Source organism: Thunnus maccoyii, chromosome 5 (genome assembly GCF_910596095.1).
Source record: "Thunnus maccoyii chromosome 5, fThuMac1.1, whole genome shotgun sequence".
NCBI classification, from domain to species: domain Eukaryota; kingdom Metazoa; phylum Chordata; class Actinopteri; order Scombriformes; family Scombridae; genus Thunnus; species Thunnus maccoyii.
Window position 1 is genome coordinate 14,652,896 of NC_056537.1, and position 21,484 is coordinate 14,674,379.

Here is a 21,484-nt window from a genome sequence, read left to right on the forward strand (position 1 = left end):
ATGTATGTACACAAATAAAATCCACAATGTGTCTACAAAATAGTTTATCTGAAGCTTACATGAGGCTTCATCAGTCTGAGTTAGTCATATCAAGTGAATATCTGCCACATTTACAGTCTGTTTAGCATCAGATTCCCTCTTTGTGTTTCCCCGTTGAGCTGCAGTGGAAGTATAGTAACAAAAAGAGGGACTTTGGCATTAAAAAGACTGTAATGTTGAAAGATATCTATTTGATTTGACTCATTTGGACGACTGAAGCTTCATCTGAGCTTCAGATAAACTTTTAAATACATTTTTGCACAGAAGGAGGCTTGTGGATTTTGGCCTCCATCACTTACATTAGAAGTGCATAATGGGATCTTCTAATGGCCAGTATAAACAGGAGGAATGATTATGGTAAGAAAAACATGTTTCAATGTTCTTTTTGGCACCTGACAGACTTGACAAATTGTGAACCCGTTCTTTAAAGGGATAAAGGGGGTTAAACGCTGCAAATAAATGTTTACTTAAAGAGTCTATTGCAGATGTTTGACCTCATCCAGGTGTTTAAAAGTTCAGCCTAAACGAGACACTCTCATCTTGAAATATTGGAAAACCAAGAAGGAAAGGTTTGTCTTTATTAATGAAACATTAATGGGTTATTATTAACAATGACTAAGGATTCTGGTGGGTCTCTCAATGTAAAACCATGTTTATATGGGATAAATGATGAAAAGTGACTAATCCAATACTTTTTTTCATCCTTCAGGGGTCAAGGTTTTGTGAATTCTGCATCAGACTGCAACTTTGTGTGGTGCCTGGTTTCTGAAGTCTGGCCGTAAATAGACCACAAACTTTATGAAGCCTTCTCTGATAAGACTGTTGAGTGTGTGTATACTGTACTCTATCTATATATCCATCTATCTATCTATGAAATCATTGACACATACTGGCTCTACACTACACTGTATAAACAGCAGGTGTCTGCTTGTGTGTGTTGTATCTTCTATAATAAATCATATAACAGACAGACTCAAATTATTTGTAAAAAAAAAAAAAAAAAGACATTTATTGCTACGTTATTATTTTGACACATGCCTGCAGGCTACTTGAAACTGTACACATACTGTACACGTTATGATAGGAGTATTTCAGATTATTTGTGATTATTATTTATTACAGTATTTGTTCTGCAGAGTGATAAGCAAACAAGACATCAATTATTCTGTTAATACCGTATTGCTCGGAGCATGAAATGTGGCTACATCTAGTAAAACTGCACAAAAAGGGTTTTGTAAAATCAGAGTGAACAAAAGCAAATACGGACATTATTAAATTCACAATATTTGTATAAAAGATAACTTACATAACTTAGAAAAAAAAGGAAATGTTCTATTAAAAACTCAAACATGCAAAGAACCATTAGAGAGCTGCGACTACATCTGGAGAGCGATAATTACACTGAGAAGAAGAAGGAATAAGACTGAGAAGTGTTTGGTTCTGTCCACCAGTGTTTCAGGAAGTGTTTTCTTGTTAACAGTGCTATAACACAAATCTGTAACAAATATACAAATAACAGGACAGCTTCAATATATTGTATATGATGCCCACACGTTAAAGAACATTCTTGGAGATCTGTTCATTCATAGAATGGTCAAACTCCTACAACACACTCTCACACACACACACACACACACACACACACACGACAAATGAAATCCGTAGTCTGAACACACAAATGCGGGAATGTCAGTCCTCTGAGCTCTGTGGAAATCACGAGTGTACATGGTAAATAGTGATACACTGTAAAAGTCTGTCAGAAATATATCTGGCTCTGCCAAAAATGAAACTGCAGATGACAACTTTGCCACGACTGGTTTTCATCCATTCAGTACAGAAAGATAATCAATAAATATACAAAATATGTACATAAAAAAAAAAAAACATCTGCAGCTTACAATGCATTTGTCTGTTATGAGTAAGTTTAGGCACAAAGTTAGAAGTCCGTGTGGGAAGAGAAGAGATGATTGTTCAACTGCATCACACTTTACAAACAGAGAGGTCAGACTCTCTCCGCTCTGGTCCGAATTCAGAAGAAACGCTGGACTTCCTGAACAGCTGGATGCTCCTATAGGATGCTCTTCGCTCAACATCTGGACATCAGAGACACAGAAATGTCAGAGATCATGACAAAATAACACTTTTTGAATAAGAAGATGTGTTATTATTAATTCATTTCTGGAGAGTTCATTCCAAATATGAAGAAGCATAATAAAAGTGTACCAGTCAATATATATGATTTGGAAGCATCAATATTTTGTCAACAGATTTTTAACAATACTTTTAAACTCTCCTGTTTGCTGAAAGTCATTTACTATCTCATTTTGGACACATAAAAGTCCTCACTGATATCAAACTATAGAGTTAAATGGGAGTTGTTAAATACTTGGACTTGTAGTTATTATCAGATGCTCAGAGATGGCCCATGGGGTTCGCTGGGTCTGTCAGACCGGGATGGAAAGCTAGATGCATGGACTGTGGATCCGTCATGACAGCAGACGCCTTCTCTTCCTCTCTCCGCCGCAGACACGCTGCCTTCGGGTTCAGGTTCCTCTCTGTGGGATTTAACAAACAATGGGTTAGCGTCTGACTAAATAAAGAAACTGAAACGTGGATATAAGTCATTTCCATCCCTGCTTTGTACTGGAGCCTCACTTATTGTATTTCTACAATAATTGTTGGAAAATACCACATGAATTCTGCTTTGGCTGTTGACTTTTACATCACAGTTTAGATCCTCTTATTAAACTATATTACAAATTATTGTCATGGTGAATTAAGTGCACAACAGTGTCTTTTTTTGATGCATCAACAAGTCGTAAAACTCAGAACTCTAAATGCATTTTTATAATAGCAACGTATTAAATGACTGCATGTAAATAATGTGACACAAAGTGATAGAAAACACAGAGAATTATCATCTTGCTCAAAAGTTCCTCTTTCAGTCTTTCAGCTCATTGCTTTGGTTTGGTTTGGATTCACTTTCACTGCTCTCGTCAGTTTCCAGCTGCAGCAGGTCAACGTTTTATACAAAATAACTCCACTGTACTGGACATACCAGCCCTGCACAACACAGCACAGAGTCAAAGTAAGAGACTAGCTGGTGAACACAGTACAGGAAACTAAGACTGGGCTAGAAGGAGCCTACATGTTGGACCTACATTCATCAGATGGACACAAGCATGACTCCAAATGAATGATAATATTGCTCAGTGTCTACTTATTGTGTTAAATAGACATCTGTGAGCTAAAATCTTGGTGATAATATTGGTGATAGTATGTTACGGCTTGTTGTGCTGCACCCAAGTGCAAAAAAAGCAATTAATGTAGGTTTAACTTCTGCAAAATAAATAAATAAATAAATAAAAGGAAAAAATAAAAACATAGATAAATAAATATGATGTTAATATTTCTCTCTGGACCAGGTCGGCCAAACTTAAGTTTCTGTAACTAAATATTCTAGCTCTTAATCACTAGTTGAAGGTCTCTATCTTATTGTCACAGTCTATAATTCCTTTTCATTCCTTCTTTTTCTTATTTGACCTGCAGCATCTCCTGCACAGCTCAGCCTGCAGCACTGACCTCTGACTTGTTGCTCCAGGCTGAGGATCACCGCCACGGCCTGGTGCAGCACCAACAGCTTGGTCTGCGGCTTCTCGCTCTTCAGGTGCAGCTGACACATGTGACCCAGCTCCTTAAAGGCCTCGTTGATGTCCCGCACGCGCAGACGTTCCCGGGCGTTGTTGGCCATCCTCCTGTCACGCTCACGTTCGGCCTTCTGCTCCGGGCTCAGGTCCTCATCCTCGTGGATACTTCAATATCAACAAAGTATGAGAAAACATTGGTGAGGATGCTCATAAATGTTTTGTCTGAATTTATTAAAATTCCAGATTTGTTTTTAAAAATTGATTTTAAAGCTCATCCATGTCAAAGCTTCAGTGGATCACACACACATATAAGAGGACTGTGTTGAGTTATACTGTGGATTTCTATGCCCTCTGCTGGCCACTGAGCTGATATCATGTTACTGTGTCTCCTGAGGTCATCTGATACACTCTCATTAGTTCTGTGAAAAGGGTTTAAACGGTACATTTACAGCAGGCTCATGTACTCAGTCACGCATTTATAAATTGATCAGTAACCCCTTAGAGCTTATGTTTTTACTGTAAGAGCTAACTTTCAAAATATATATCCATTTGTAATAGTGAGTGGTGAAAAGAAACTAAGTACATTTGGTTAAGTACTGTACTTAAGTAGAATTTTGATGTACTTGAATACTGTACTTACTTGAGTATTTACGTTTTGTGCTACTTCATATTTTCACTTCACTACATTTCAGGATGAAATATTGTAATGTCTCCGACACCATAAAAAGTAAATAAAATTAGCTCCACCCAACCAACTACAACACTAAAACACTACTTACAGTTTAATGCATCCATAATAATAATGAATAATAATGATATAAAATACTATAATATTCTCAGAGGCCATTTCTCTGCATAACCCACTTTTACTTTTGATAGTTTAAGTACATTTTTCTACTTCTATACGTCTACTTAGTAAGAGGTAAGATTTTGAATGCAGGACTTTTACTTGTAATGGAGTTTTTTTCATATTGTAATTGTGCATAATGTTATATTTTTGCACAGAACAAGGACCATGGATTTTGTACCCCATCACTTACATTAGAAGCATATTTTTCATGGGGATCTTTAATGTTCAGTCTTGACCAGAGGAATGATTACAGCAACCAAAACTTGCTTCAAAGTTCATACTGTACGAGCCCCCGACTATTATTCTAACACAGACAACTCTTCATAGTCAAGAAATGCAGTTTGTGTTACATTTTAACAATTGTTTTCCTTTCTATCATTGTGTCATCGAGTTTTAGTTAAAAAAATATGTTAAAAAAACGTTCACGAGAAAAATCATTGCTGCAGGTCATCCATATATGTCAGCAACAGTATCACTCAACTAGACATTATGAAAACATGCACTCGGATATCAGAGCTGATGTCATGAAGAGGTTTGGCCTGAAGTGACCTCTGAGACTAAAGACACCAGGACATGCAGGCTCATCTGTGAGGTTCATTGGAGATGTATATCAAGACGCACTATATACACTGTATATTCATAAACCAGGTTTATAAACCTGAAAAACCATCTATATCTTTGTTGATTAATTATCATTTTTTGTCACAAATAATAGAAGTGCAGGAAATTTTGCTTCTGAGGACTTGAGGACAGTGGTAAATGTTTAGTAATACAAAATTAACTTTGGTAGGATACAAATGAGCTTCTGTCTCCTTGTGTTTTAGGATTTTTTTTTTGATAAACCCACTACCAGTAAGTGCACCTTTCCACCATTTATGTGTTTACCATGTACTGTATGTCTGAGCAGCTGTTCTTATTCCTCTTTCTTTCCTCATTTAATTCACTGCAACTTAATGCAACATGAAGAAGAAAAATGAGACAGCTAAATAGGCTTGCCTGGACACAGCTGTCCTTCACAGCAGGAGGTTTGACAGTATTTTAAATGAGTAAAACTGAATCACAAGACGGCTCTACTACTTGCTTTTGAGTGAGGGGCTTATATTTCGAAATCTACTGATAATCGCATTTGATATTTAAGTGCATGATTCTGTAAAAACTACCTATAAATGTTACTTCAGTAATGTTTTTTGTAGATTATTTATCATCATGCACACCACGAAAGTTTCAGCACAAAGGCCTGATTCTGCTTATTCAGCACAATGCGTCTCATATAGTTTTTCTTTGACAGTCACACTCAGCAGCTGGTTTTACACACCAAAATATTTTTTTCCTGAAAAGGTGAATTTTTTTTTTTTTTTTTCTCGTCAGATGAAAATATGAAAGCAGTGAGTGTGTTTACCTGTTCCTGGAGCTGTTTTCTCCTTGTGTTTTGTGTTCGCTCTCCTCATCTGATCTCTGGCTGTCAGAGCTGTGGCTGTGATTGGTGTGCATCATCTCGTCTCTCTCCCCCACGCTTTCCATCTTCAGCTCCAGATTACCCTGAACTCCCAAACCTCCTGTTGGGGGGGCACAAATAACACAACATTTTAAAGCTGCAACAGTTATGAATTGTGACACCTCTTGATCGTTCATAGCTATAAAGTAAATTCAGATTAAGTCGGCAAAATATACAAAATCAGTGATGGACTTGCCTCTGCCTCCTGCCTGGATTGGCTGAAGCGTGGCCCTCTGTCTGACCGGGTACGGGTGGCCATTTTGTGTGCGGCTCTGGAAGGCTGGGTGGTTGTTGTTCATAGTGACAGCTTCAACCTTTATGACACACAAAGAAGAGGATGAGATAAGGGCAATATCCATGCGTTCATACCTCTACAGTTCAGCCTTCAGCATATAAGAAGTCTTTAAGTTAAATGATGCTGTGGCTTCGTAAATCTTCTAAGACGGCGAGCCCAGCTTACTCACATACAGTATACAACTCTTAGATCAACGAATAACAAATAAATCACATAACCAACATCTGCCCTCTGGTTTCCGACGTCACCCTGGGTAGATCGCTCGCTCTACAGAATTAATTTAATCTCAGACCATCTTAATCCTTCCCTTAAAACTACTATATACTCCCTAAACATACCCCTAATTCTCTTCAGGAATGATTCACTTCTAACCGACACATCATTTGGAAAAATAAAAGTGATAGAATTTAATACCCCCCACCCCTCCTCCCCCCAAAGGATTAGACTAAAAACCCGTTTCCCCTGCATATACTTCCACTCCAGCTGGGCTAAAATCCCCTGGTCTGCTGAAAGGGAAACATGCAGGAATGGGAGTGCACGATGCAGGCGTCCCCCATCACCCCACGGTGGAATTAGAGTCTGCACATACTGTACGCTTTCCATACAAGGCCGACACGTCACCACTCTCTCCCATTGTGCTCAGTTTCCTATTTCAAGGACAACAACCTTTACATGAGGAAAACATGCAGACATAGCGAGTGGAAAATTCCTGAAACTGAATACCAGCAGACACACACACACACACATACAACATGGTATTTCCACACACACTGCCCTGTCCTTCCTATCCTTAAATACTTCAAAGTAATGGTTGTTAACCATGGCTGGAGTGTGACAGGTGAGTGGTAGAGTGCTGGCGGAGCCTGGGTGGCCGTGGTGGGTCTGGTTCAGCAGGCCGTGGATGTCAGAGGGCAGACAGGCTGTGGGGCCGACAGCGTGGTTCCTTAAGACGTGGATCACATCGTCCAATCTGTCCAGACGGTCCTCCACCTGAGACTGAAAACACCAAGAGACAAAAAGTTAGAATTGTTAGGTTTCTATTGGACTTCAGGATAATCCTGAGACAGTTTTCAGCAAGATGAATATCTTATGTTTTACAAATCGTAGACTTCATTCTTTTAAAAACAAAACAAAACTGTAGTTGTTTGAGCTTAGTTTTGTAAAAACAGTCTAAGTTCAATCTATGGTCACATTTTTTCTCAAACTCATAAAATAATAGACATTTTGGGAAATGCACTAATTTGTTTTGCTGCTGAGAGTTAGATGAGAATCTCGATACCACACATGTACATTAACTATAACATTACAGCCAGCTGGTTAGCTTAGCTTAGCATAAAAACTGGAAGTAGCTAGCCTGGTTCTATTTTTTGGTCTGGCACAGGAACTTCCAGTGGAAACTCCAGGAAGTCCCTGCACCCGTCCAGAAATTGTGCTGCACATAAAACCCTGTAAAATCACAACTAGTAATGTTTTTTTTGTACAGATTAAACAATCAGGGTATAACGTGTTAATTAGTGAGATTTAGAGGTGCTTGTTGGCAGATTTTGATTTCCTTTTGACAGGCTAGCTGTTTTCTTGTGTTTCTCGTCTTTATGCTGAGCTAAATGGTGATTTGTGGTGTGCTAGTGGTAGCGTCATATTGACAGTACAGATATGAGAGAGGTGTAAATATTTAAATATATTCTACATGTCTTTATAACCTTTACATTGTCTATCATGAGTTTAATCTATCATCTCTTTGTATGTCCATCCATCCACCCATCCATTATCTCTAAATAACATAATAAATAAAATAAACTTCAGGGAGGTCTTTACCAGTGATATGAGGGAAGACTCATAATGTGGTGAGACTGGTGCCTGTACTGAACTCCGGGGCCACATGTTAGTACCTAGGAATAAGACAGCAACAGAAATAGACCATGAAGGGATTGACATACACAAAAAAAAAATCTTTTCACTCAGAGCAGCACCTATAGGTCCTCTTGTTACTCCAGTTTACCTGTGGGTTCAGCGGCATTCGGCAGTGGGGACGGAGACCTGACCGGTGTGGACGAGCTGGAGGGGAAGCTGCTGCTGGTGTGATCGGGGGAATAAATCTAGCAGCAGACATGGAGAGAGAGAGAGAGAGAAGGGGGAGGAGTGGGACTAAGGCATGGATCATTTTAAAGGCACAACTTGTCATTTCTGTGTAGGGTTTTACAGCTGCTGCCACAGCCTTTGGAACGGGCTTGTAATCTGAACTAAACACATCAATTCTGGTCATTTTACTAGTCAGCAGCCAATAAAAAGTCCAGAAGCGTGAGAGTAGCCCTTTGTTAATATGCACTAGCCTGTTACTGGCAGGGAAGAACAACTATTTCCCTTTTGCAATATACCTCTGGGGCTCTCAGGGCTTGGTTTTATGCCCTGGTTTGACTTTTCGAACATAACAGAGCATAGATGTGCTGGTCTAATGGGAGTGAGGTTGTGCATACTTACAGAGGCTAGAGCCTTTCCCAGGGTATCACCTGTCTGTGAACCTCCTGACACATTTCTCTGGCTCCCTGAGACTGAGAAAAAAAAAACATTTCAATAAAATATAACAGTAAAGAGCAGAAAAATAAAATTCAGCTCAAATAAACAGTGAGGAATATTTATCCATTTCCTCACCTGTGGAGTTCTCTGACGTGTTGATCGACGGAGTGTGTGATGCTGTGTTGTTGCGGTGAAAAGTGGACATGGGTGGGAGACCTCGGTTCATATCTGCAGCCATCACTGAATGTGGGGAGTAGTCCTGAGCAGTAAACAAACATACAGTTAAATCCACAGGGGTTTGAAAAAAAAAAAAAGTGCTACGTTGTCAACTTCTAAGGTCCTGGTGGTAAATCTCACCAGGTGACTGTGTGGTGGCTGCAGGCTGCTGTAGCTCCCCGGCTGTGTTTGGTGGGTTGTGGCTGCTCCCAGTGCACCTTCATAGCCCTGCTGGTTCAGCCCATTTACAGCATTCCAGATGTCGGGTGAATTGCTCGTTCCCTCTAAAATGGATAACAGTATGTTATAGTCTGCACTGGAACAGCATCTCAAGCAGCCAGTCCAGCCATTAAGCTCTATAGCAGCCTCTATGGAAACAATTTCTCTGGTTGAACTAAAGCTCATATTTACCAGTTTACAAACACTGTTTTTTCCTCATCTTCATTTTGAGAGCTACATTAGCTTCATAATCACCTGAACAAGCTGGACAATGTTGCTGAAACACTGTGGTATTGTTTCTTAATATAAATGATGTGGAAATGTTTATCTGAGCTCAGAGAATCATTGGACGTGCCCAGTTTTTAAATATGAGACATGAACTCTAATTTTAATTTAAGATTACTTCTACTTTTTTATGCTGTTGTTTGATTGGTTATTTTACCCCCATGACTGAAATATCTCAACAACTATTTAATAGATTAGTACAAAATTTATTACAGAAGTACGTTTCCAAAACTATGACTTTGGTGACTTTTCATCTAGCGCCATCTTCAGGTCGCATTTTTAACTTGTCCAATACTTCAGTTTATGGCTAAATACTAATCTACTACTAATCACATTCCCATCAGCCTCATGTGTACTTTGTGCTAAGTGCTAATTAGCAAATACTAACATGATAACCTCGTTTACAAGGTAAGCATTATGCCTGCTTAAAGGACCAGTGTGTAGGATTTAGTGGCATCTAGCAGTGAGGTTGCAGATTGCAACTAAATGAATACACTTCACCTCCCCTCTCCAAGCATGTAGGAGAATCTACAGTGGCCGAAAAACTCACGAAAAACGTGAAAGGCCCTCTCTAGAGCCAGTGTTTGGTTTGTCCGTTCTGGGCTACTGTAGATACATGGCGGTACAACATGGTGGGCTCCGTATGTAAATATAAAGGGCTCACTCTAAGGTAACAAAAACACAACGATTCTTATTTTCAGGTGATTATACACTAATGAAAACATATTTGCGAATATTATATTCCATTTCTGCCAAGTCTGTTCCACTAAATGCCACTAAATCTTACACACTGGTCCTTTAACATTAGCATGTTAGCATTGTTACTATGAATGTGTTAGCATGCTAACATTAGTATTTGGCTCAAAGCACCCACAAGTGTGACAGTTTTTAATGGGGAATAAAGTTCTTTTTGTTGTTCTTTTAATTATTACTATTTTTATTGGTGTTCAAATGGTGTGGTGTTTATTTCTTATGTCCTGTAATCAGAATTGTTTGATTAAGTTGGGAGAATTGTAATTTACATGATTTTATGGATGAATAAATTGAACCCTGGACCTTGAGCATACACTAAGAAAAGGCCAACAGAGAGAGACATGAGTTCAGAACATTTCATTATTGTTCATTTAGAAATCTAAGCTGGCAAAGCTTCAAAGGTTATTGGTGTGCTCACAGGGTGAGGTTGTTTGATTAAACTTGAACTTGATAACTGTTGTGATATACCATAAAACTCATAGTAGTAAATGTCCTTGGGGCAACACCCTAGTAAGGGGTTTGCAGACAAACTGTTCTTATCAAAGTGACTGTCTGCATGGTCATAGATAATCATGTTCATTTTGGATGGTTTGAGCTTACCAAAGAATGTGCTTGCAAACACATTGCTGGGGGGCTTGTTGGATGGGTGTGAGGATGTGTTCTGGTTGATGTCGTCATTACTGGGAGACTGCCCATAAACCTGTTGGAAAATAAGGTTCAACTATAAAATAATGTACATCAAACAATGACTTTCCTTCCCCTACGTATCACTCAAACCGATCTTACTGACACAAACGCGTGAATACTGTGAGCGCGAGCTGCTGAAGCAACAGCATTATGAAAACAAAGCAGAGCGCTGATGCACACTTAGAGCTATTGCGATAATCCATAAGCTGCAGATCCATGCACCTCCTCATCCGGATTTAGGAACCATTCACCATGAGAAATCCCTGCCCTAATCATGATCAGGTTCTGCTGGCTTCAGAAGACTGGGATACAATTCCCTCTTAAATAAAATTGAATAACAGGCCTCCTCGTGCTTTGTCCTCAGAAAGAAACCACAGAACTGCGTCTCAACCTAATAGGTCAGATTTGGTATGAGAGATGATTTATTGTAAATAGTAAACAAATCTAAGAATTAAACTAAAGGTACCTTCCCCTAATGTGCTCTTTTTCTTATAATTGTAAAGCGCAGTCCTACAAAGTGCACATATGCACACAAAACACACCAACACATGCTCACTCACTCAAACACACCAAGAGGTCTGGGCTGCACCTGCACCTCCCTCGATTGCTTTGATGTGCCCCAGGAAATGAAAATAAACCTCCCTGCGCAGCATCAATGGGGTGTCAGTTACCCGGACGACAAGTTCTGTAAAGCAGGCTATTAAAGACTCTCTTGAGTATGCTCATGCAAGCACACTCACATAAGCACACATACACACAAAGACATACACACTTAAGCACACACACACACACACACACACACACAGCCGTGACCCTGGCTGGCATGAGTCCCATGGTGATTGTGGGCTAGGCCAAACAGAGGAGCCCCTGCCGACACTGGGCCCGTCTGAGCCGCCATGGGCAGCATATGGCGGAGGATAAAGCCAATTGTCCTCCTTACCATCAGCATAGCAGGCGACCCGTTAATAATGGTCACACCCCCGCCCCAGCACGCCCTCTCTGGCCCCCGCTGGAGAGGGGCCGTCACCATGGCATCCTCTTTTAGCATAGCATTGATTTAGGAACCATCAATCATGGCATCACAAATGATAAGAAACTTTTTTTCAGCAAATAAAAGACTACAAATAAGAGAGAATTTGAATGCTATTTAAAAATAAAAACTACCATATACTTGAAAGAATCATTTATGGGTGAGTATCCTTTTTTTGTGAATCTATCAGACACATTTCCAAAGTTATTTTAATCTCAAAAACATATAAACTTGCACACAAAGGACAAACAGGTAAGCTATTTTCCTCCACTGTAAAAACATACAGCTTTATCATGCTAGATCAGTGAAATATCAACTTGCTATTCAGGGCCTATGCTGTGCTCCACCATGGCCAACTCCAGCCACATGCAACCAATTTTCTGCCTCTGTGATCCACGATGTCTGGATATGGTTAGTCTCACAGAGATCAAAGCTGCCTTTGATAATGGCTGCAGTGGTGGAGGGACTGCTCCAACATAGCGGGGTTAAATCAAATAGAAATAGCAGCAATCTGCTTCATGTCAAGATGTTTTCTGCTGCTAGGCTTGACTACATGGTGCTCAGCCAACAGGAAGCACAAGTCTCCCCGGTGCATTTTAAACAACATAAAAACCACAAGTGAGGCGTTATAGTGTTAACTAACTGGATGCTAACATTATTGCGGGTGTCATGCATGGTGAGTTGTAATTTGGGTTGACACAATGTTGACTTCATGTGTGAAATCCCATGAAAAATTGCAGTTGAGATGCAGCAGTTGATGGGGATCCCTTTAACAAACAAACAAGTGACGAATGGTCAGATTACAGAAGCATTTTTCACATATCAGCATCAGTTCTTGTATAAACCAAAAGTTAAGAGATGGAAACATGTACACAGCTCATTAAAGCGTTGACAGTGACACATTCAGTACAAACTAAAGACATGACACCTTCAAAACTCTCTTATCCTCTGCCTCTCATTCACACACACACACACACACACACACACACACACACACACACACACACACACACACATAACATAACACACATAAAAATAAATGTTCTTTTTCAGAGTAAAAAATATTTCCCACCACCTCTAAAAGTGTCCCACTAAAGGGAAATCCAAATAAGACAATGTTAAATGATAATACTCCTAACTTTAACACAGGTTGCACATGTAAATGCATTTACCTACTAGTGAAAATGTTTGGATCACATATCTGTCAGAGAACACATTGTTCAACCACTGTGAACACATAAAGCTGGAAACTCTTGATGAATTACATAAGTCAACAAGCAAACAGAACATCTGAGCAGCAGCAGCAGCAAACACGCTGTGACAGTGTCATATCTCCTCTGGAAAATGAAATAAGACAAACATAAGACATATACTCACTGGTTTCATGTTGTAGCAATACATCAATGAGTTGTTGCCTGTTCCAGAGACAGGATGAGCGCAGTACATAACTCTGTCTGGTTCAGTGCAAGACTCCAGGCTCACAATACAGCCCACACACAGCTCGTCAGTCCGTCTCTCTACTCATGTGTATATAGTCCACATGCACTCCTTCCCCTAACCTACCCCTGCTGGTCATGCAGCTACCCGCAGACAACTTATGCAAATAAGGGCTGGACCATTCCAGACGGCAGGGAGGGGTGGCCAAGGGTTGATGCTATTACTGTAGTTCATGCCTGGTCCAGGATATTATGAGCATCCTTTTTTTTTTATTAGAGAGAATTCTATTAAGAAAATGAACACAGTTTGGTTGTAGTGTTTAGTGTTTCCTGTGTGTTGACTGTTAAGGAGCCTGCTTTTGCAAAAATGTCATCATGAAAATAACTGACACTCGTACTAATCAGGGAATTCCCCTCTCGCACATCTCCAAACGCTCTCACCTTGACCACACCAGAGCAAAGAGAGCCACTATCAGTGTGGGCTGTATATTTTTATTGCTCAGGTATCAGGTATCTATTCCTGTATCATCAGTGTAAAATCATAGACAAGCAAGCCCAGAAAGCCCTCCTGAGGACCAGAGAGGAGTAGTGACGGCATAAAGATTATCTCTTGTTAGACAGGTAGAGGTTTCCAGTAAACAGAGCATACCACACCCCTGTCTGACCCACATTTACAAATAGAACCAAGTCTTACTTTGTAGGCACGTGTGGCATGGAAAGCTACTCCAGCGGCTGGGTTAAAGGTTATTTATACAGTAGTCTGTCTGACCTGCTAATGAATAACAGTTTAACAGTCAGACCTGCTGCGTGAAGTAAAAATCCCCTGTCTTCTTCTCTTTGGCTGATTGGTTGAAACTTACACTGACCTACTGCATGTAATGAACCACTCAGACTCATGACTCTAGTATTGGAGAGTCACTCAGTTGGCGTGATGCACAGACCCGCAGTGTGGCGCACTGTCCTGGCAAGGCATTTAAATTACAAGAATCCAATCAAATAATTCCCACTAAGTCTTTATGTTGAACACATTGTCTCACTGACCCGCCTGTGTTTGTACTCGAGCCACAGGGGGCAGAGCATGCGCTGGAATCTTTCCATAACATCTATTCTTATTTCAGTGTTTGCTGTGGCTGCCAACTGTATTACTCTTATTATATATTGTCATTATGTATTTGTTTATATCTTTTTTGGAATCACATTTTTTTGGTTTTTAAAGGACCATCCATTACAAAAATAAGAGAACTGTTGCTATTTATTTATTAACTATAGTTTATTAACTATAGTTTTCATTGTGGGAAGAAGCTACAAACTGAAAATGCAGACATCAACTGCTCTGAAGGTGAACTGTGCCGTCTGCACAGTTTCCTTAAAGTCAGGGTTTAATCCTGACTATCCACGCTAGTGTTAACTGGGTTAGGAGGTCAGTCTCTTCATCTTCATCAGAACAATCATTTGTAGATTTTTATTTCTCTCTCTCTTTTTCAGGGAAAAAAGCATCCTAAGATTGTTTTTTTTCATTGAGTTAAAAAAGGTTATAATGAGAAAATGCTCTCAAAAACCAAAAATGCAAAAAACTAAATTAAGGATTTTTTTTTTCTTTTTACAAATAATTCCAGGAACACCAGCAGCTACTGAGTGACCTTTTCCACTGACAGAGTTCAGTTCTCCTATCTGACACACTAAGCACGCATACACACATGCATCTTGGGTAAATGATCCAAGAGCAAATATATACTGTCCCTTAACCCTGAACTTTGCATCAATCTTAGTTAATTGCAGTCTTGTCAGGAGTGCGATTATTCAAACAGGTAATGCAAATGTTAATGAGTTCAAATTTGCATATCTTTATTTTCCCATGGTTGAAATGTCATTGTTTATGACGCTCTACAATGAAGAATGTCAGTCCTGATGGCCCCCTGATACGTCGTTGGCCATTAAGAGGCCAAAAAAAGAGCAACTGAAGGGGATGGAAGGGAAATAAATAAGGAGCCGTGCTCGAAAGAAAAGAAGAGAAAATTAAGACTTTTACATGCAAATAGATCAAAACTAATTCACGCAATCACGCCATCATTGCAGTCCCCAGTAATCAAATTCAATTTTTGATGAATATATTAGCAAGGGGTTGAAAATATGTAAAGGAAAAATACAATATTGATGTGACCTGAAAGAAAAAAAGAAAAATATACCTCTTTGGAGATTAAAGTCATGGTTGTCCTTTTACTGTACGACATGCTGTTGTGCATACTACGCCTGCAACACACATTTCAAGCGTTGTTGGCATATTGCTCTTCGTCATGCGCCTGATTTGACATGGCTTAAATAACTATCTTCCTGCCAGTGATTGGCATTCACACAAGAAGGGGTGAGTGGGACTGGGGAGCAGATGGTGACATTCCACATGACCAAACTGATCAATCAGCATGCTGAGACGCAGGTGCAGCGCAGGCGGGCAGCACCACACCATCTATTTCACCATCTACGGGGCACAAACACATGGGCACCAATCGTGGCACCCTGAGGGTCTGCATGCTCCTCTGTCCCGCTGTGCCAAGGTTGATGACATCAGAATTTCCCATCCGCTCTTCCTCAGGACGCCAAGAAAAAGAAGGGAAAAAAAAAAAAAAAACGCTGTATAAAATCTGCAATAACGGCCTGGCCTGAGATAGGTTGTGTAAGTGACGTAAAAGCCAGGGACTCCCATATTTCACCCTGGTACTGAACTGATAAACCAGGAGAAAAAGTAGACAAGCGTACCAATACATTTTGGCCTGAAGAGTGTATTATTTCTTGTATTTAATAGAAGCATTTGAGGGATAAAATGACTTTTTCCTCTCACAATGTTTGACATCATCTAAATGTTAAGGTTTTAGCTTTTACAAAACTTGGTTCCTCTAACGGTTGCAATTACTTTCTATTATTGATTCATCTGCTGATAATTTTCTTGATTATAAAATGTCCGAAAATTGTGCAAAAATGCCAATTATGTTGATTGTTTTGTCCAAAAAATTGTCAAAAAACACAAAGATATTCTGTTTTCTATCATACACAATGGAGAAAAATCAACATAACAGCTGGAACTGTGAAATGTTTGACATTTTTTTGCTTAAAAATTACTGAAACAATGAAAACATTATCAAAATAGTTGGCAATTAATTTTCTGTCAATTGATTAATCCACTTATTACTTATTACTTATTTTATTAATCCACATATTGTTGCACGAGTTACTTTTCTGTCCATTTGAACAACAAATTTCTTGGATGAGCACTCGTGTACTTAAATTAGAAGTAGGTTACCATCAACAGTAGTACAGATAAAAATAGCTTGGTTTATACTGTGTATTAACCGTATGATGTCACTGTGATGGGATTATGTCTGGATTTACCAATCCTGACCCCTGTAAAAAATTTACATTGGCATGTTTTAAATTTCAAGACCAGTAGATTTTGTTTATGATAAAGCAATTAAAAGCTATTCATACAGGAAATACCTGTAAATAATCCCACTAGAGTACATGTCAGTGAAGGCATCTTCAGGGCAAACAGGCCTACTAAATGTGTACGGAGGTAAATGGGTTGGATGTGGTGTTTGATACCTGCTGGCGTGACTCTGTGCTGAGGATCTACTGTATCTTCGGGATAAGACCTGGACACAGCAAGCTGATCTTATAGTCTGGCATGAGTGCTTTAAGAAGTGGGGGTTGTAAGAGGATTGGAGCAGCCATGGAGTGCACGTGAGAGCCAGACTCACCGACCTCTGCACCACCGGTGACCTCGCTGTCCCACATTCGCCAGCACCTACAATACAAGAAGAGGACAGGTGGCTTTAGGTCAATGCCAGCATAACGTTTGACCTGCTTGATTTCCAGAAAAAACGTCCCATGAAATCAAAACTCAAACAAACAAAATGAGTCTTTAAGGCAATAAAATTCAGTGTATCTGCTACACTTTAAGCTACAACATACAACAAAAGCTACAGTGCACCAGATGGTCTTTGTCTTTATATATCTCACTATCATTTATTATTATTTATTTATTTAAGTGTTCAATGTACGCTGTATTATAGTTTTTCTCTAAAAAGCAAGATTATTTATAAAATCCTAAATCAAATCATGCAGGCAGACAACTGTATCAGAAGTCATCTACACTGAGCAGATATTGTTACCATCATATGATATGACCACAAAAATGGCAGCAACTTTGGTGGAGGAGGAGTGTTGTGTAAATCTTAACATTTGGAGGAATGAGCAAGGGCAAAGACTGCTGAGATGAAACCTTCCAACCCAAATCAGAAGTGACAGGAGATTGACAGTAAAATAAATCAGTCCAGAATAGCCAGCAACCGAAGGTCAGAAATAGAGTGAGAAAACAATGACTAACAAGGAAACAACATTTTCTTGAGATTTAGACGAAGTGTCACTGCTCCACACCTCCGGTGTTGTTAACAAGTCAGCAAATGACAAGGTTTGATGGATGTGTGTGATGCGTTATGGAAATCATCATCATAATTCAACTATATGCATGTATCAGTCTATACATATGAGCAAATATTTTACAATTTGAGAGATCATTCCCAAAATACCCACTAACATCTCCACACACCTTAATGAATGAATAATCTAACTGTATAACTTTACATCACAGGACTTCTATTTTACTCCAATTTATGGCTTTAAGGTGTGAAAACGAAACACAAAAGCTAAACAGGCCTGAGCAAATCATATTTATCAGTTTATTAGCTTTTGGTATGTATTGAATGAATTATGGATTAATGTTTTATTTGAATGTCGCTAAACTCACCTACAAAATGCTGCATGTTCTGCACACAAGCTAAACAGGAAGAGTAGAATATAAAATATATAAAACATGACATATATAATATGAATCTTTTGCTCCATTGTTGCTCCATGCTGACCTCGTGTCTCACCTCGCATGGCTCCCTCGTCATGTGTTCACTAACTGTGAGGTTTGGGCCTTTTTCGTGCACAATCAGCTCATAGCTGCACTACATGACTCATTATTTGTTTATGATGCTCCCAAAGCACTTTACTGTTGTCAAAGATCAGACAAACATCAACACAGCTACATTTACTGTATGTACTGCTGTGATTAATACCTCATATACCTTTTATAAAATAAGCAACCAGTGAAATTTCAGCTTGTTCATTTCATTTTCAAAAGCTAATCATCTGAAGTTGGTTCAATACAGAATTCGGGGTATGTAAAAAAAAAAAAAAAAAAAAAGTGAAAAGTTCTCCTAGTCAAACCCTTTCTCCTAAAATGCATAACTGTCAGGGAAAGTGTGTGACCACAACACCAAAACCTAAACTCCAGCGTCTTTGTCATTAATATGCTGCTGCCTTTCTTTATCAAACCCCCTCAGTTTGCTTCTTAATGGTGATACTGGCATTTAAATACTGACTCCGGGAATAATATATTTACTGTGGTACAATAATATGTGTATTATTTATATCCAGTAAGTATGAAAACACTCACAACCAATCGAACAATTATCACCTGAAAATAAAGTCAGGTTTCCACAGCACGATTAGCGCCAAATAAAATTGGACCTTTTTCTAACCCACTTTTCAATGGACTAAGTCATCGTTTTGAGAATAGAATTTATTGATCTAATTTCTGAACATTAGGGACGATGTTAGTCAGAAAGTGCTCAATTGTTAATACTTTTCAGAAACTTTACCAACTTTATCAATCATGTGGCTTCATGGGACACCTGGAGATGCTGATTATGAACTGGTTCAAACCTGTCCAGGGACTTTTGTCACATGTTTCTCTCCCTTGTTTCTTGTCATCTTTCTGCTACAGTCCATTAAAGTCCTCATATTTATCTTATTGCACTGTATAAGATTATAAGGTCAAATTATTGAAAACACATTTTAAAGCTTTACCATGATCAGATCACAGTTGCTTGACACACCAATGCAAAACAAACTGGGTTTTAAACATTGAGAAACATTCATAAAGAACAATGTGTGGTTTCTTCTTGAGGTGCGAGCAGGTCATGCTGGTGAGTATAAGGTAGCTGAGTGACTTAAACCTGTTTCTGATTGGAGGGTGTCACAACTGAACCTGTTCTCCTTAGCCTCCTGCAGAGACATGTCAGCACTTACGCACTCAGTTCTTAACATAGATAAGGAAACCAACCGGTAGTCTGCAGTTTTAAGTAGGTCTAAGTAGACCCTGATGTCTGACCTGCAGGGTCTCACACTACACACAAACACACTCTACACACTTAAAGGTTTAAGCTGAGCAACCAAAGACAAGTGGTTTAAAGACAGACAAGTTACTGTATACTGCTGCATGCATGCTATTTCCATGTCTGCGAGTCTATTGCTGTCTTGCATTATGTTTCATGACCATGGTGTCAGTGGAGCAGTGGAGTAACTTTACCTGTTTCCATCAACAGATGGCAGTATAAAATAAGTCAAGATCAAATTATTTATTTAGGTCTTGTTTTTCTTGACCTGGTGACTTCATTTTTTACACGAATATTTTCACGCAGAAGGATCTTTGGGTCATTTTTTAAAATTATTTGTAGCTCATAATATCCATGATAATCAAATATATCCCGACATGTGTGCAATAAATGTGATTTATAGCATGTGATGTGACATAATGGGAGGTTATATTTATATCTGGTGCAGACAGTCTCAATTCAATTCATCTCTCTCTCTCTGGTTATTTTTCTCTCCGCCAACTATGTCTCAGATTACAGCCGAAGGAAAAAATAGTAAACTGTGTGATGAGCAAAGAAAATCTTGAGACAATCTGTCTGTGTGGCCTCTGCTGGTGTTTCAGCATTTTCTCACCGAAAGTCTGATCACATAATCATTCGATTAACAAAAAAATAAATAAAAAAAGCATATTGGTATTTATGGGGATCAATACGCGCGCTGGTAAATGACCGGTTTATATGGTGAGGTGATATCATCCTGGCTGTTTACCCGTCATTGTCACTATCTGATCAAACAGCTTCCTGCAGCAGCGCCGCCGCCGGCTGACAGCGGAACTACAGCGAACCAATCAGCGTCAAGTGAGCCTCAATCAAAGACTCATGTCCGGTCAACGTTTTCACACTAAAAAGCTACAACCAATGATAGAAAATAACAGGACAAAGATGAATGTGCAGCATTGTGTAAAGGTTTTTAAGGCACTTTAGATGGTTAGATTCTGATCCACGAAGCAACACCATCAGAGAGGCGACTGATGGACCACCAGGCTCAGAGACAGCTTCATCCCACAAGACTGTCGAGCTCTCAAGCTCACTGAACACTTTACTTCTGCACTGATAGACTTTATATCTCTATATATACTGTTCACAAGGCCACCACATCAGTATGTATATTTTCTACCATAGTATTATACTCTATTTCATCCAAGTCTGCCTTAAAACAACAGTCAGGTGCCCAAATGAACATAGAAACATGTTTTTCTTGCTGTAATCATTCCTCTTGTTCATACTGACCATTAAAAGATCCCCTCCAACTGTGTTTACATTGTAAGTGATGGCAGACTAAATCTTATGTCCTGGTTTTGAGCAAAAATGTAAGTTCATCTGAAGATAATATGAGGTGTCAGCAGTCCGAGTTAGTGGATTTCTGAATGGAAAGTGTCTCGACTGACAGTGTACTCCTGTTCAGCTGCAGTGGAAGGATCGTAACAAAAAGAGGGAATTTGGCACTAAAAAGACTTCTACTTTGAAAGATATTGAATTGATTTGAGTCATTTGGACGGCTGAAGCCTCATATTATCTTCAAATCAACTTTTAAATACCTTAAATACCTACATTTTAAGTGCTCCAGTATGAACGGGAGGAATTATTACAGCAAGAAAAATATGTTTCAGTGTTCATTTGGGCTCCTGACTGTTGTTTTAAGACAGACTTGAAAACTGTGAACCAACCCTTTAAAGCCCCCCTCCACTCAAAAATGTGTTTTTCTTCTTATTCTTACAGTTGGATGTTTGAGCTTCACTGTGCAGAATGATATATGTGCAGAGT

The 21,484-nt window shown here is 39.2% G+C and overlaps 1 protein-coding gene across 1 annotated transcript; it reads right to left on the reverse strand.

The window, feature by feature from the left end:
- Positions 1–1,400: 1,400 nt before the first annotated feature.
- Positions 1,401–13,614, reverse strand: LOC121897003 (transcription factor 12-like). The gene is made up of 13 exons (XM_042411228.1): positions 13,408–13,614; positions 10,914–11,013; positions 9,198–9,340; positions 8,976–9,099; positions 8,805–8,875; positions 8,326–8,422; positions 8,142–8,215; positions 7,146–7,322; positions 6,228–6,345; positions 5,936–6,092; positions 3,622–3,851; positions 2,426–2,594; positions 1,401–2,132 (listed from the first exon to the last, which is right to left on the reverse strand). Exons 1-12 carry the CDS (start codon positions 13,474–13,476, stop codon positions 2,452–2,454), a joined length of 1,503 nt encoding a protein of 500 aa, XP_042267162.1. The 5' UTR covers positions 13,477–13,614; the 3' UTR covers positions 1,401–2,132; positions 2,426–2,451.
- Positions 13,615–21,484: the final 7,870 nt, after the last annotated feature.